The sequence below is a fragment of the Morus notabilis genome, unplaced genomic scaffold (assembly GCF_000414095.1).
Source record: "Morus notabilis unplaced genomic scaffold, ASM41409v2 Scaffold140, whole genome shotgun sequence".
In the NCBI taxonomy this organism is placed as follows: domain Eukaryota; kingdom Viridiplantae; phylum Streptophyta; class Magnoliopsida; order Rosales; family Moraceae; genus Morus; species Morus notabilis.
This window is the reverse complement of record NW_010361275.1, coordinates 201472-217625: the sequence shown is the minus strand read 5'-3', so window position 1 is coordinate 217625 and position 16154 is coordinate 201472. Positions and strand designations below refer to the sequence as shown.

The 16154-nt window shown below is 33.1% G+C and overlaps 2 protein-coding genes across 2 annotated transcripts; both read right to left on the bottom strand.

The window, feature by feature from the left end:
• Positions 1 to 685: 685 nt before the first annotated feature.
• Positions 686 to 4710, bottom strand: LOC21392267. Its single transcript, XM_024166241.1, has 2 exons — positions 3971 to 4710; positions 686 to 977 (listed from the first exon to the last, which is right to left on the bottom strand). Exons 1-2 carry the CDS (start codon positions 4609 to 4611, stop codon positions 971 to 973), a joined length of 648 nt encoding a protein of 215 aa, XP_024022009.1. The 5' UTR covers positions 4612 to 4710; the 3' UTR covers positions 686 to 970.
• Positions 4711 to 5899: 1189 nt separating this feature from the next.
• LOC21392266 (soluble inorganic pyrophosphatase 4) lies at positions 5900 to 9483 on the bottom strand. The gene is made up of 9 exons (XM_010099090.2): positions 9332 to 9483; positions 8229 to 8366; positions 8047 to 8075; positions 7369 to 7434; positions 7179 to 7286; positions 6792 to 6857; positions 6602 to 6722; positions 6386 to 6467; positions 5900 to 6191 (listed from the first exon to the last, which is right to left on the bottom strand). Exons 2-9 carry the CDS (start codon positions 8362 to 8364, stop codon positions 6149 to 6151), a joined length of 651 nt encoding a protein of 216 aa, XP_010097392.2. The 5' UTR covers positions 8365 to 8366; positions 9332 to 9483; the 3' UTR covers positions 5900 to 6148.
• Between the last annotated feature and the right edge of the window lie 6671 nt (positions 9484 to 16154).

The window sequence follows — 16154 nt, the reverse complement described above, 5'->3', positions numbered from 1 at the left end:
TTCTAATTCTTTCATGAAAATTATTCTCATTGTTTTCATATTCAAAACATTTACTAAACAAACATCGTTTCGTTTTCATTTTCATTTTTTGCTTCTCAAAATACGTAAAAACCGTTTTTAAAAACCGTTCCAAACACACTCTATATTTTAATAGTCGTAGTTGCGGGGATTCGCGTGGTGTTTGGTTGGCAGGCTCCCATAGTTTTCGACTGTTAAAAAACTAATCCAACAGTTAAAAAAATATTGCTCCACCGGCAAAGCACTTATTAGAGATCCACCATAAAGGATCCCTTTCTTTTTTTTCCACCATAAATAACATTATTCTCACAGAAAATATAGAATCAGTGAGTATGTAATTTTTTTTAACCCTTGTCATATGCTTCTTTTTTTTCCAGTTTATTTTGCAAAATGAATTTACCAATAGAGCCTTGAAAGCCCAAAAACACAAAAACAACTTTCGTTCCCCTAACTATTCATAATCAAGAACGGAGTAATCATTCATTAATTGTAGTTAGATGAAAATGACAAAAAGGGCTTCAAGCAATCACCAAAGGGCGTTCCAATCATATGTTATGGTGGAAATTATACCACGTTACATTTTATTAAACTTTGACAATAAGCCAAAAGTATACACTGAAAAGACACACAACATTTAATAATAATGATAATGATCACAGAGAGAATATAGAAAAGAATATTGAGCATGTAAATTGTAACCATATACTCCTTAAGCTTAAATAAGGCTTAAAGAGACTAGTAAATAAAATGGAAAAACTGGTAGCCATTAGAAGGGAAATAAAGAGAGAGTAGTAAAAGCATAACAAGAAAGCATGTAATCAAATTACAGGACAGCTTTTTTCTAATAAGCTCTGTAATGACCGGCCAAACCAATCCATACTACATGTTTATGACGCTGAAAAATCAAAAGAAAGAAGCCCCTTTTGCAAATCTCAAGCTTGTTGCTCTCTAACTAAACCCTGCAAGATAAAAGGAGAAACTTTTGTGTTTATTATGAATTATATGATACCAAATTTAAAAACTCAGGAGCTCTAATGTGTTGTAGGAACTGGAAAGGAAATGCCATAAGCACAATAATAGAAACTTGACAAATAGTGGAAAGAAAACTCATACAAACCATCTAACATTTTCTTCTATTGCTTACTATGGCTATTTTTTTTGTCTTTGCATTTCATTCGTCTTGTACTACTTCTAAGGATTAAACGGAGTACATGATAATGACAATCTAAAATCTTAAAAATCAATAATCAGCACTTCGCTCACTAATTTTATCTACATCAAATTGGACCGACCTATTCAAAACAAAACTAAAACAATACAAATAAAGAAACGGAAACAAATAGAATTAAAACGAACAAAAATAAAATCCTACTACTTAGAATCCTGACATTGCAAAATTAGGATGGCATCGAAATAGTTAGCGCAGACGTAATTCCTTCTAGAATTCATCAAACTCTTGGTGCAACTTTGATCCACATCAAACCACAGACATGAACATATCAGTAGTAGCTATATTGGAGAAGGCAAATTACAAGGAACGTGGAAAAATGTACAAGCATTATCTACACAGAATAATGATGAAAAGATTGAGTAAGGAAGGTTATTCAATTTCAAATATGAACAAAGTAAACATCGAAATAAGAGCATCCTATACTTCATAGTTGAGGAAAAGGAGAGAAGAGGAGGGGGAAGTAATTATCAAAAGGGAAGAAGAGGAAACGGGGCACATATATGACTTGAAGCAAGTTTTTGTCATTGCAAACACAAGCTTGTATTCAGTGGCGGAGGGAGGTGGGGCCCGAGGATTTAAATGGTGCGTTTAGAATTGGTTCCAAAACGTTTTTATTTTTTGTATGAAAATGAAAATAAAAACGTTTTTAGTTTCATTTTGGAATCATTTCTGAAAATATGTTTGGCAGTTTTATTCTGAGATTGTTTTCAGTTTAAAAAAAAAAAAAAAACTGAAATTGTGTTTGGTTTTTAAAAACATGTAATAATATTTAAATTAATAATATATTAAATAAATAATAATATTAAATATATTAATTAAATATTATTATTAAATATATTAAATAATAATATATTTAATATTTAATAAATATTATTATTAAAAGTGAGGAGAAAATGAAAATGGGAAAACGAGTAAAATTCGTTTTCAGAAACTATGCAATTTTATGAGAAAGACCAAAAACGTTTTCAGTTTTGTTTTTGATTAAATGGGGCTCCAAACACAATCTTCAAACCATTTTCAGTTTTTACTCCTCGAAAAACGTGAAAAATGGAAATAAAAACAAAAACAAACAGGGCCAAAATCTTTTCATATACGCAACCCAACCACAAAACCAACAACCAACTTTCCTTATTAGCAAAAATTTCAAATATATCTCCACAAAATCCAACATGTAATAAACACAGTCAATAGCCAAAACACAAGATTTTGAGCCTGTTTGTTTCTGTTTCCATTTTCATTTTTCACGTTTTTCGAAGCAAAAAATTGAAAACGGGTTTTAAAAACGCGTTTGGTGCAAGTTTTTTTAAAAAACAAAATCGTTTTGTGGAAATCAGAAAACGAAAAAAAGTTGTTTTCATTTTCTCCATTTTTCTTTTCTCTCCCGTTTTCTCTTTAGCCTCTCCCCCCCCCCCCCCCCCCCCCCCCCCCCCCCCCCCTCATCATCCGGTACCGGAACTCGAAGATCTGCAATGGAAGGATCGCTCCGGGGAAGAGGACGAGGGGGAGGGAAAAAAGCGGGAGCTCGACGACGTCGTCTGACTTTGGCGAGCTAGCGTAGTGCCGCTCGGAGAACGACGACGCCGAGCACTGGAGAGAGCATTGGGCTTGCGGCTTTAAATATTATTACATGTTTTCAAAAATTAAACCACCAAACGCAGTTTCAATTTTTTTTAAAACTGAAATCAATCTCTGAATAAAACTACCAAACGTATTTTCAGAAATAATTCCAAAATGAAAATGAAAACGTTTTCATTTCCATTTTTATACAGAAAACAAAATCATTTTGAAACCAATTCCAAACGCACCCTTTATATTTCAAATGGGATAAAAAGCCATTCATACATTTCTTCCAACCTACATGTAACAAAAGACATGAAATCATTTGAAACTTCCCAAGCTCAAGGTTGTGTTCATTAAACGGGAAAGAAAATAGGATGGAAAGGTATATAGGTGAGGAAAATCGAGAGCAAGGGGAGGACCTTTCTTGTATTATGTTTGGTATGGACTCTTTCCTTTAATCTCTCTAGGACTGAAACTGGAGTCCTATGGTTGGTTTGAATCCCATGACCAAACCATTCTCTCCTCTTATCCCTTACACTAAACAACTGTAAATCTCCAAATCCATCTACTAATCCCCCACCATTCACCCTCCTTCCTACCAGACAAGGCATAAGTCAAAGATTACGATACTTTGTTCAACAAAGTTTTCAATTCTCTCGCTAATATAACTTAATGCGAGTAAACGTTATTCAACTGCCAACATCATCAACTACCAAGTTTCATCAATTCTTGCAAGTAACCACCAACCATCATAGTTACAATGTCTACTTCAACAATGAAGGTAAGAGCGACATGATAGAGACCATAATCTTAAATTACGCACCTACGTTAGGCGCAAAATATAAGGTTTAGAGTTCATTTTATTTCTTGTTCATCTGAATTCAACTTCATCTCATTATCATGCTATATCTACCCTGATCATTGATTTCACAAATTTGCAGCCTACTTTCTCTCTTCTCTCAATTTCTCCCTTCTTTTCTCTCAATTTCTCCCTTCTTTTCTCTCAATTTCTCAATTAGTCTCATTTTTCAACAATCAAGTAACCAGCTAAAAATCTCACAAAACTTCGCAATTGAATATAAAAGTAAAACAACAAAAGTCAAACCAATTCATACTTTAGAAACTCAAAAAACAAAAGAAAAAGTAGAGATCGTGCTTAACCTTGAAGAAGAACCGGCATTGATATTGCGATGAAGAACCCGAGTCCGACCGGAATCAGCCTCACCGCCGTCGATCAATTCCCTAAGCCCCAAATTCGCCGCCACCTTCTCCTCAGCTGCCTCCTCCTCCTCCTCCTCTTCCGCGGGAGAAACCCTAGCCTTATTAGCATTATTAGGTAATTGGAATCTCTCAAAGTAATTTCCATAGATATACTCGGGAGTATATCCATTATCGTCGTCGAAGAGCATGATGTGGCCGTGCCACTCCCAGACGCGGTAATCCGAGCCCTTCTCCTCGTGGAATCCGACGCAGACGTGGTGGTCGCCGACGGCCACGGCCTGACCGGAGTTGGGGCGGAGGCGGTCGGAGTTGCCAGCGAGGATGAGGCGGACGATATCCTTCTCGAGCCTGGACTCCTCCTTGGCGAGGAGGGTCTTGTCGCCGTCGTTTTCGGCTGCGTCGTCGTTTTCGTCGTCGTCGTCGGAGAAGGTGGGGGAGTCGAAGAGGAGGAGGTCTTCGAGGGATTTATGGGAAAGGAGTGGGTTGTGGTGATGGTTGGGAGGGCGAATCTGGAGCCTACCCATCAGGGCTTGGAGGAGGAGGTTGTCCAGGTTTGTGTTGGAGTTGACGAAGGAGCTCATTTTTTTTGGCTGTCGTTTTTGGGTTTTAGAGGGTTGAAATGAGGGTTTTAGAGGTGCAGAAGTGAAGGGAATGATATATATATAGGGAGAGGCCTTTGGGTTTCGGGGATAGATATTTTTTTTGGGGTTAAGAGAGAGAGAGAGACGACTACATATTTGCCTTTTTTTTGTTTTTTTTTTATTATTTTTGATATTCTCATTTTCTGGTTGTGGGAATCTTGGGCTGGACAAGTATGCGGGGTGGGAGGGAATGTTTTGGGCTGGCCTAGCTAGGTTGGTTACTCGGAGCCTGTTTAGTTTACATATTTAAATTTTTAATTTGAGTTAAAATATGATTTTATGTGAGAATTTTTTACTGTAATAAAAAAATTAAATGTGATTGTTTCTGAGAGTTTTTTACTGTAATAAAACTCAAATCGGTAAAATGAACGGGACCTTAGTTTGAAAGTTACCCATCATTCTGAATCAATTTAGACGGTCACGAGTGACTTATAGTGTGTTCTTTTTATAGACTTTGAGCGAAAAATTTAAGCTGAAATTCAAATTTTTATAAGAAAAAATATTATAGTAAAAAGATTAAATTGTGATTGAAATTATAAAAAGAACAGGACATGAAGCTTTTGTTGAACCCATGCCTAAGACAAGGGGAGTTCATGGCGGAGTAATATTAAGATATTATAGACATCCAGACGATGAGAAAAAAAGGTGGTTGCATTAAATTCTTATAATTCGGGAAAATGTACGAGTAATCTTAAGGTCCGTTCATTTTGTTGGTTCGAGTTTGTAATTTGAGTTGAGATGTGATTTTATATAAGAGCTTTTTACTGTAGCAAAAAAGTTAAATATGACTTTCTGAGAACTTTTTACTGTAACAAAACTCAAATTATAAACTCGAATCAGTGAAGTGAACAGGGCCTTATAAATTTTGGTGTTCATATACTTTTTTGCAATTTATGTTCAACGAGAATGCGTAGTGAGGTTAAATTTACTTTCTTCTTTTTTTTTTTTGAGTAGTTCATTTCTAAAAAGAAACATCATCACGCAGAACTCTCCTCTATTTATAATGCAAAACATTTAAGGGAAACAATTGAATATTCAACCAAAACAATCCATTGCAAGTGCTTCATTACATCAAAGTATACATAACAAACAATATAATTTTTTTTTCCTCCAATCAGAAATGAAATCGACGAAAGTATGAATCAATATTGGATGTATAAGAGGGCAAGTAGCCAACAACTTCCTCACCTCGGAGCCTCCCAAAAAAAAAATGAAAGAAAACGTAAAAGAAAATCACAAACCCAGGGAAAATAATCTTCAAAAGAAGAAAAAAAAAAGGAAAAATATAAGAACCTTTAAACATTTATTGCTATATAATTTCTAGTAAGTCGTGGGAGTATAACTACCAAGGGTTGAGAATTGAGATAATCCGTGTATATGCTATACGACAGTGTTTTCCATTTTGTTTTGGTTACAATAAAACGACAACATATGTAATAGCTGTATTCTCCGAACGACAGCATATCTCTTGCTCCATCTACCGCCTCAGGTTCTCCACTATGTAGTCTGCGTACAGATTCCTTCACAGACAAACAATTCATGAGCTTAAAACCAAGACCATTAATTGATGTAAAACGTGATAAAACACATAACCAAGCAAAATATCCTGGACAGTTGAAAATGAGCTAGAGGAATGTGACGGGTGTACAGAAAATTTAAATCTAATTTACACAAAGTGGTGCGGGTGAATAACTAGACATGGAATATCACTTACATGGAATGTCGGATAGCTTCATAGGCAGTAGAGGCCGGTAGAAAGTCGTTAACCGCGACTTCCTTGTTCTCATTTTTCTTGTCTGTTTATTTTGTCAAGGAAAATATTTGGTTCCATCACCTTTGTGGTAGAATATGACCACAGAAAGACGTAAACTTTTGTGTATGCAGATATCACATACTACTGATGTTGCTGAAATTTATAGTTTAAGGATACAGTCTTCAAAGAAGCGGCGGATCTCAGCCAAACGATGTGGCGGCAGCTCTTTGATGTCATTGTAGTGACGGTACTCAGGATCATCGGCACAAACAGCAATTATCTTGTCATCTTTCTCACCCTGTATTCATAAAAATGTCAGACAATTTTCTAACAACAATTGGAAGCAGTCTTTCTTCTAAATATGCACCTGATCAATCATGGGCATCAGGCCAATAGCTTTAGCCCGAAGAAAGCATCCTGGAAGAACTGGCTCCTGTCAATATTTGCGAAAACAAATCATATCAAATTGAAGCCCACATGTCAAAAGAGTGAAATCAAACTCACTCAAACCATGTTGTGTTTGACATTATGTGTCAAAACAAACTAGTAAGATATGTGAATACACGTGACTGTTTGATAGATCACGGACACATGTATAATGCCGACCAACATCATGAATAGTCTATTGGTTGTACAGAGATATGTTTAGGAGGTTTGAATGCTTTGGACAAAAGTCATTCCAAGCATCATAAAGAATCCTTGGCAGCAATTAGAAAAACGTGAAATTTACAACAAAAATGGCCATCAAAGCTACCTGCATAATGATGAGTACATCCATGGGGTCGTTATCCTCACAAAGAGTGCGAGGGATGAAGCCATAGTTGTGAGGGTACACAACTGACGAGTAAAGAACACGATCAACCTGCACATATGTGCACCTTTAGAAATCCATAGTTAGAATGTAACCAGTGACCTATAAAGATTATGCTTCACGGATCGAGTACCTTAATCAAACCAGTTTTTTTGTCAAGTTCGTATTTCACTTTGCTTCCCTTTCCTATTTCAACAACCTGCGAGATTTTTCCACTTTCCATCAGAGCTAGGGTCAAGTAGAATGCAGAATGATTCATGGTCAATATTGTAGACTTCAGACTATCGTGTAAAATTCTCTCAAAATTTCAAAACCAGTCTAGTGTAAAAACAAGTATTTCAAGAAATTTGCCAAAAGTTGTTGGCATAGCAAAAAGTTGCACCGGAGTGTTTCCATTGCATTGCATCAAATGCTTAAGGCAGTAATTTCCATTTTGGACCATCAATGCCATTAGATTTTAATTTTCTTTAGTGCCCTATGAGTTCTGAATTTTCATTTGTAGATTTCTATGAGCTAAGAATTTCTGTCTATAGTTTCCCATGCTTTGAAGGTTCTAAAGGTAGGGAGCTACATTATCATATCACAGTGGATTTTACAGTTCCTAGACCCAGTGTCACAGATAACAAACTTTTTGGAGGAAAACTCATATTATAGCTAAAGAGGGTAAAAGCATTGTATTACAATCAAATTAGCTTGTGCAAGATTGTTAACCACAGACATGGCCATTTCAAGATGAATACACACGGCATATAAAATTATACAACAATTTTAAAAAACACCAATAGATGAGATCAAATGATAGTATCCTTACACAGTTGAAAACTTCTGGAGCACCAGGCCCTGCATTGTAGTGACAAAAAAGGCAACAAAGTAAGTTGCTACAAAAGAGCAAAAACAGGAGATAGAGAGAGAGGGAGTAGTATAAGGATACAAAAGAACAATGACAACTAATAGATACTAGAACTAAGATTATAGATCAATCATATCGCATACCTATCTCGAGATCGTGCCAAGGATGTGCAGCGACAGATCTCCTGGACATGGATGAAAGAATCCTCTCATTTAGAGGCGGATGCGAGGCACGCTTGGAGCCAGGAATGTTGTGGGGAGTCTCAATGGGTGGGGCCATAACTGCAAACGAAAAAAAACCACACATGAAGCAATCAAAATCGTATCCCGAGCCGTTTCATGAGCATAGATCACGATGTTGAAAAGAATTTGTGTCAGAGTGAGTCACTAAATGCAAATTCTAATGAGCAGAACCGCCTTTACCATATTCAAGATTTCATTTTTCACAAGCTCGTTAAATCATCAAAGCACAGATCACAATCAGCTATTACATCCAAATCACACATCTAGAGGTGGCAAAAATTCCGCAGACAATAACACAGAAAAGGCAAGAACATAAACAAAAAAAGGAGACACATTTTGTACTACCTAATACAGAGATCTCAAATAGTTCTAACTCTTGTAAATATATGTGAAAGTCAGGACTCGTTATTTATTACACGCAAAATCTCCCATTTTCTCCCAGAGACAATTACATTTCGAATGTTATTAAGAATTAAGCTAAAACTAAAATCTGAACAAATCATACAGTACTTCTTAACCTAAAACTAAAATCTGAACAAATCATACAGTACTTCTTAACCTAAAACTAAAATCTGAACAAATCATACAGTACTTCTTAACCTAAAACTAAAATCTGAACAAATCATACAGTACTTCTTAACCTAAAACTAAAATCTGAACAAATCATACAGTACTTCTTAACCTAAAACTAAAATCTGAACAAATCATACAGTACTTCTTAACCTAAAACTAAAATCTGAAGAAATCAAAACAGTACGGACATCTAAAATTCCATAAGAAGAACATCCGAAAAATCCGCAGAAACATAGAAATCTATTTACGATGTCAGAATCTTGAAAACGCAAAGTATTGGAGAAACAATCAGATCCACAAACGCAAGAAGAAACACAAGCACGAGCATAAACCCGACTAGAAATGCAGAAACCAAGAAAAACAAAAACAAAACAAAAACAAAAGAAACGAACGATCTGAGAGACAATAACTGAAGCTGAAGAGCTTATTACCTGGTAGTGATGAAGTACGAGGAACAAGGCCTTCGCCGGCGAAGCTTAGAGAAGACGGAAGAGAGACGCAGATCTCGAGCAGAAGAGAGAGAGAGAGAGAGAGAGGTGCTCGAACAAATGAAAGCAAAGAAAGGTACGAGTTCCCGCTTCCTTTTCCCCTTGCCATTTATAAAGCCAATCCAAAGGTGCACCAGCTCATCTTAATTTTTCTTTTTTCTTTTTTTTTTGGAAAATATCTTAAAATATAATTTAAAAAATAATTGTTTGTGTATGGTAAATTTTTTAGGACCCGTTTATTTCGTTGATTCGAGTTTTTAATTTAAATTAAAATATGACTTTATGTAGAAATTTTTTACTGTAGTAAAAAAATTAAATATGATTATTTTTAAGAACTTATTATAATAAAATTTAAATTATAAACTCGAATCGGTAAAATAAAAATATTTAAACATTTTCACAAATAGCCGGAAGAATAATTTTTTTAATTTTTATGAATAAAAATGTCACAGTAGGAGAAGCTTTAAGAACTTTAACTCCCATCTAGAGGTGGCCAATTTAACACCCATTAATTTATTATTTTGTAATTTTAAAAAACTAAAATATTTTTCAAAAATTAAATAAACAATAATAAAGAGTGAGATTTTTTACGTTCCAAAATTCCACTTAATTGCCAAGGAATCCGCATATCCGGAAGGAGCTAATATAACGTGGCTCCAGCTGTATTAATGGTGCTACGTGTCTAGTGGTGATTGGGTAGTTGGGGAACGAGGAATGGATTTGTCAAATTGTGGGACCAGGAGGGGAGTTTTCCTAACGATCGTGTGGCGCAATTGCCGTGAATCGGACGGTGAGGAGTCTCTTTTACATTTGGCACAAAAAGATATTCTCGCATCTCCCCATTTATGATTCTTTTATTCTGTCTGTGCCGGTGGTCGCTGATGGAGTGTGAAGCGGACCACCCCCGATTCCTTGCATTTTCACCCTCAAAATATGCCACATCATCGCTTTGACCCCTCAAAATATTCATTTTTACGTGTCCGTTTGGATCACAGGTTCCAAATGTTTGAAATATTAGTTTAAAAAGTGTGGTTTGAAAATCACAATACAAAATGGTCTGAACCACTTGAATTTGATTGGAAGGGGGGGTAAGTTTTAAAATAGTATTTTATTGGTCAAAAACGCCACATCAAGGTTCAAAATTTCATCTCCAATTGTAAATTTTAAATAGCATTTTGAACTTAGCTCGTAAGTACAAATCACATAAGAGTTTTATATGCACAAAACGAGTCATGCCTATGAGAAAAATAAAAAATAAAAAACAGTTGACATGCATAAGAATATAAATTATTTAGAGACGTTATTGGTGTTAAGCACTACAATTAATAAAAAATGTGTTTTACTTATAAGTCTTATGTTATGAGACATTCACTTTTAATTATTGTGTGATGCTCAATGTCACTCTGTCGCCTAGTATTGTTTATAAAGATATCTAGGAAAAAAATGTTTAAGAACACCAATGATTAAACATCGAGTGCGTTTGGTTCAAGAATTCGTGTCATGATTCAAATTATGGTTTGTGGCTCGTTACAGTGTTTTTTCTCACAAAAAATACACGTAAATCAAAAATAATTTTAAATTGTGATTCTGAATTCATCAATCAAACGTCTTCCAATTAATTTAATGTAGGATTCACGTTCTATTAACGTGTGTTACTATTACTGGTACCTCTTGGTATTGTTTAATATTAAAATGGATACATGGAGAGATGTGGGAGATGGAGTTTTGGAAGGGGTGTGGTTGAAGCAATGTCAACAAATGTCGAATAGTAAAGTGTTACCTCAAAACGCCCCTACACCAAAGCATGTGCTACGCAATCTTAGTAAGAGCTGCGTAGGAATGAGAATGTCCATCCATATCTTTTCTTTTCTTTCTTTTTTTTTTTTTTTGACCGTTTTTTCTTGCATAACCATTGTCTCGAGAACTTTAATAAATTCCCCGAAAAAGAACCCCAGGTAACATAATCCTCTACGACATTGCACCCTTTTCCGCTATTAGATTTTTAGAGAATATTTATTCCGTTCATTTTATCGATTCGAGTTTAGAATTTAAGTTTTGTCACAATAAAAAGATCTCAGAAACAGTCACATCTAACTTTTTATTACAGTAAAAAGTTTTCACATAAAATCACATCTCAACTCAAATCAACGAACTACAAGTTTCTGATATGATTTTAATGTGATTCGACGACTTTGAATTTCTTAATATTTAATAGGATGGCGAAAGAATTTTCGAGGAATTTATGTTCTAGATGCGTTTTTTGGTTGTGTTGGTGATATTTTGGTCTGGTCTGGTCTAGGCTGGAGGTGGGAGGCCGGTTTCAAATTGGGCATTAATATTATTGACCTAGCCAAGTCCTGATTGGGTTGAAGTTGAACCAGTCCACTCCCATAAACGCAATGCCAAAACTCTCTCCAATTAATGGACTTTTTAGAACGACTTAATCAGGTTAGATTTTTTTTTTTTTTTTTTTTTTTGTTCCTTTTTTTTTTTTTTTTTTTTGCATCGTAGTTGGGACATATGTATTGAATATAACAACCCTTTTTTTTTCATTTGTATTTTCTTTTCTTAATGCTTTCTTATTGGGAACGTGTGACAAGTGACATTTCTCCAACAACCAAAAAAAAAATGTAGCAGACAACAGTGTATTTTCAATGTTGATTTTGCTTCCGCGAAACTCCTTGTGGATTTGTATTTTAGATCACTATTAGAATCTCATATTGACTGGAGATATTGATATGATCCACTTAATAAGCTGATGACAATTCTCATCTAGCAAGCTGGTTTTGTTAGGTTGAGTTAGGCCCAATATCATTTTATTTCTGTAAAATGGTATCAGAGCAGGCTCAGTTTTACAATGTTGGGTCCCCCAATATCGACCTATTCGCAGCGGTTTGGCATGGTTCACGCTGTGCATGAGGGAGCGTATTAGAATCTCACATTGACCGGAGATATTGGTATGATCCATTTAATAAGGTGAGGGTAATCCTCTCTTAATAAGCCGGTTTTGTTAGATTGAGATATGCCCAATATCCTTTAATTTCTGTAAAAATCACTTCATAATCATATTTAAAAAAATATGGCATTGAAAAATATCAAACACAACAAAAAGTAAGTAATATAGACGGTTCTAAACAAGAATCTCTCTTTTTTTTTTTTTTTTTTGCTAATGCAAGAATCTCTTTTTAGCATGATATAAAGAATTCTACAATTGATCACAAGCCAAAGCATGGGGAATTTGGCTTGATTTACTTCACAGACGTTGTATCATATCTTCATCGATTAGAAAACATGATAATATATGCTATCACCGACAGGCTAGTGTATGCGAAGACTTTTTTGCAAATCAGCCTCCATACTTAATTAATTCCTACAAATATGCCCTTTTTCTTTACTTTCTCCTTTATTTTCTTTGTCATGTTATATCAACGTGATCATCACAATATAAAGATAAAAAAGGAAGAAGAACTCTTATACATGAAGAGTATCTGAGTATGGATGATGATTCTCTATGCCCTTTATTTATTCTATTTTATGTGTCTTTTTCAACTTGTTTTTCTTTAAAGACACAATAACATTTTCGGATGGAATCATTTTGAAAGGAAAAAATTTTGTTTTTTCATGGCAGCATGTTTACGTGCACGCAAGTAAAATAGTAATACGTATGAGGATGTTTGGTTGATAGATTCAGAATCATTCTCGATTTATGAGTGTTTATTGTGAGAAAAAACACTATATTTTTTCAACCTGGCCCACTCGATAAATTCTTTTAATATTCAAGTAAAATTATTTTAGTACAAAATGTAATACAAGTATGGTGATGATGTTAAGATCATCATATTATTAAACATCTTATTTAACTTTGATAAGTCAAATGAGATCCTCAAAAGGTGAGGACTTCCGCGAAAAAGTTTTTGCTACTCCTAAATTAGTGGGGGATCTTGTTCTAAATTCACTAATTTATACTTAATTACCATTCCCTTGAAGCTCAAATTTTGGATTTGGAAATAAGCGTGTGCCTGGCTTAGTTATTAGTTAATGTCCCAATTTCATGTTTGATTCCACCAAGGAAACAATCTTTTTATTGAACACATTATATGCCAAAAAGAGTGTATAGCTTCAAACATCCCATCTTTTTTATGTTCTCTTGTCATGGAATAAAGAATCCCATTATTTGTATCCAAGTATCTTTTGCTCAATTTGGTTGTCCTGTTGTTGGAAAAGCCTAATTAAGATATTTGTACCATATTCAATTAGTGGTTACAAGTCAATGATGCGTAATAACAACTAATATTGAACTTGGCCGACATAGCAAATTGAGCTGATGGCAGGATTAGGATGCTTATAATCCACCATATTTTGCATATATAGGGTTTGTTTGGCACAATCTTTTTATATTTACCTTTTTTTAAAAAAAATTATAGATCTAATAATAACTTTTATAATGGTAACAGGCATAGTTTGATGGTAATTTTAAACTCAACTCACCGAGTTCGAATCTCTCTTTTTAAGTTAAAAAAGAAAACAACTTTTACAATGGGTGTTTAGATGAAATATTGCAAGAACTTTTTAGGGTGCGTTTGGTTACAGTAGGGGAATGGTAATGAGGGAATGAAAATGGTAATGGGAATGGAATGAAAAAGAAAGTTGATTCATTTGTTTGGTTGTAATTTTAAGAATTCTCTGAAATGGAACATAAATATTTTCACGTTGACAAACTTACCCTTATGCTATATATAACACTAATATTTTATCTATCAATATAATATATAAAATGTAATATAATATAACAAAATTATTATTATATAATATATATTATATAACCATAACGTGTGTAATACACTATGATAGATAATAATATTATAATTATAAGATTATATTTAAATTTTGATTATATTAATTATTATATTATCATTAATAAATATAATATAATATATAAAATTATTATAATATTATTATAAAATAATAATTATATAATATATAATATTATTATAATCTTATTATAAAATAATAATTATAAGATATTATAATTATAATAGCATAATTATAATATCATATTATTAAAATCATTATAATATCATATTATATTATAAAATAATAATATTAGAATAAGTATATAATTATGATATTATTTGTTACAATATTACAATTATATTATATTATATCATATTATTTTATTGTGTTATTATGTTATATACAATTACATTATAATATATTATAATTTATAACTATATTATAATTATATTATATTATATCATAATATTTTTATTATATATTATATTATATTACATATTATAAGATATAACTACTATATAATATATTTTAATTATATTATAATATTGAAAGGTAATTATAGAAAAAAATAAAAAATAAAACTTAGAATGGTCATTTTTCTCATATGAGGAAGGAATGATGATTCACCCAAAATGGGTAAATGGCTATTCTTTTTAAATGATCATTCATTTCTTATAAATTTAATCAAACATCAAATTAGAATTTTATTTCATTCTATTACATTCCTTTCCACCAAACCAAACACACCCTTAGTAACTAAATGCTCTCTCAAAGGAAGGCAAAACTACACGGTTAATCTTGTTGGAACTTATGTAAATTCAAGAAGATTATTTTGAAGATTTTAAATAAACATTTTATTTATATCTTACTTTATTTTTTATATATGATAAAACAAATATCTCATGATGGATATCGTTTAATATTATAATGTGGATTGATGAGGCAAATCATATTTGTGTCCAACAACCATTATATTCTATCGTGAAGGCAAATATCACATACAAACGTGTTAATACATCTATTTGGACAACAACAAACCTATGAAATATAATGTAAGTAATTCACTTCAATAATATAACTATGACTTATAGGCTAAGTTTTTTTTTTTTAATAAATTTTAATCAAAATTGTATTATAGTGTGGTTAAGATGTCGATGGTTCACTATCGAATTCCGTTTGACACCTTCCATAAATAAGCAAAACGTGTTTAGTTTTCTTATTCTTGGCCAATTCAATATATAGCAAAATTTTAACTATCGGTTAATTAACATTTCAACTTTATTTTGAGTTTTAAAAAAATTTCGGAAATAGTAAAAAATAGACTAATATGAAAAGCTTAAGGAAGTATATAGGTCAACTTTTAGTTATAGAAATTAATAGGCCATAACTTGTCAAGTTATGGTTCATAACCAGATAAGTTATGAACAAAATTGTCAAGTTATGGTTCATAACCAAACAAGTTATGGACAAAAACTATGAATTATAGACAATAACTTGTCAAGTTATGGTTCATAACCAGACAAGTTATGGACGAAAATAGTAATTTGACCTATTTATTAACTTATGTAAACTATTAGCCTATTAATTTTAATTCATCTCAATGACCTATTTTCCTCTTTCTCCCTTTTAATTTTTCCCCATCTCCATGTATGAAACAATCTAAAGTTGTTTTCCAATCAATTAAAGTTACTACATAACCTATACAAATCTTAAAAGAGAAAAATTATCAACAAAAGTAAAAATAGAAAAAATGCCAATATGAAAAAACGAATTCCTTGCTCAATTTGGATAATACAAGATTTAGAGTTACAAAAGAAGCTTTAAGGTGCTGGGTTTGCGTTGGCATACTACTATTATGGTTGTGGAGACTGATTAATGTTTTCGAAAAATTGAGCGGATGATAGAATGGATTAGACCAATAATAGAAGTTAACGACATTTACAAGATGGGCAGAGTTTGTAATCTGCTTTAT

What these genes read in the sequence shown, in the direction of transcription:
- LOC21392267 (XM_024166241.1), bottom strand. Translation starts at nt 4,611, where the DNA reads ATGAGCTCCTTCGTCAACTCCAACACAAACCTGGACAACCTCCTCCTC.
- LOC21392266 (XM_010099090.2), bottom strand. Translation starts at nt 8,364, where the DNA reads ATGGCCCCACCCATTGAGACTCCCCACAACATTCCTGGCTCCAAGCGT. An exon ending in CTCCAGAAGTTTTCAACTGT is followed by an intron (nt 7,435 to 8,046) that starts GTAAGGATACTA and finishes AAAATCTCGCAG; the next exon opens with GTTGTTGAAATAGGAAAGGG. An exon ending in TGATGCCCATGATTGATCAG is followed by an intron (nt 6,723 to 6,791) that starts GTGCATATTTAG and finishes TTATGAATACAG; the next exon opens with GGTGAGAAAGATGACAAGAT.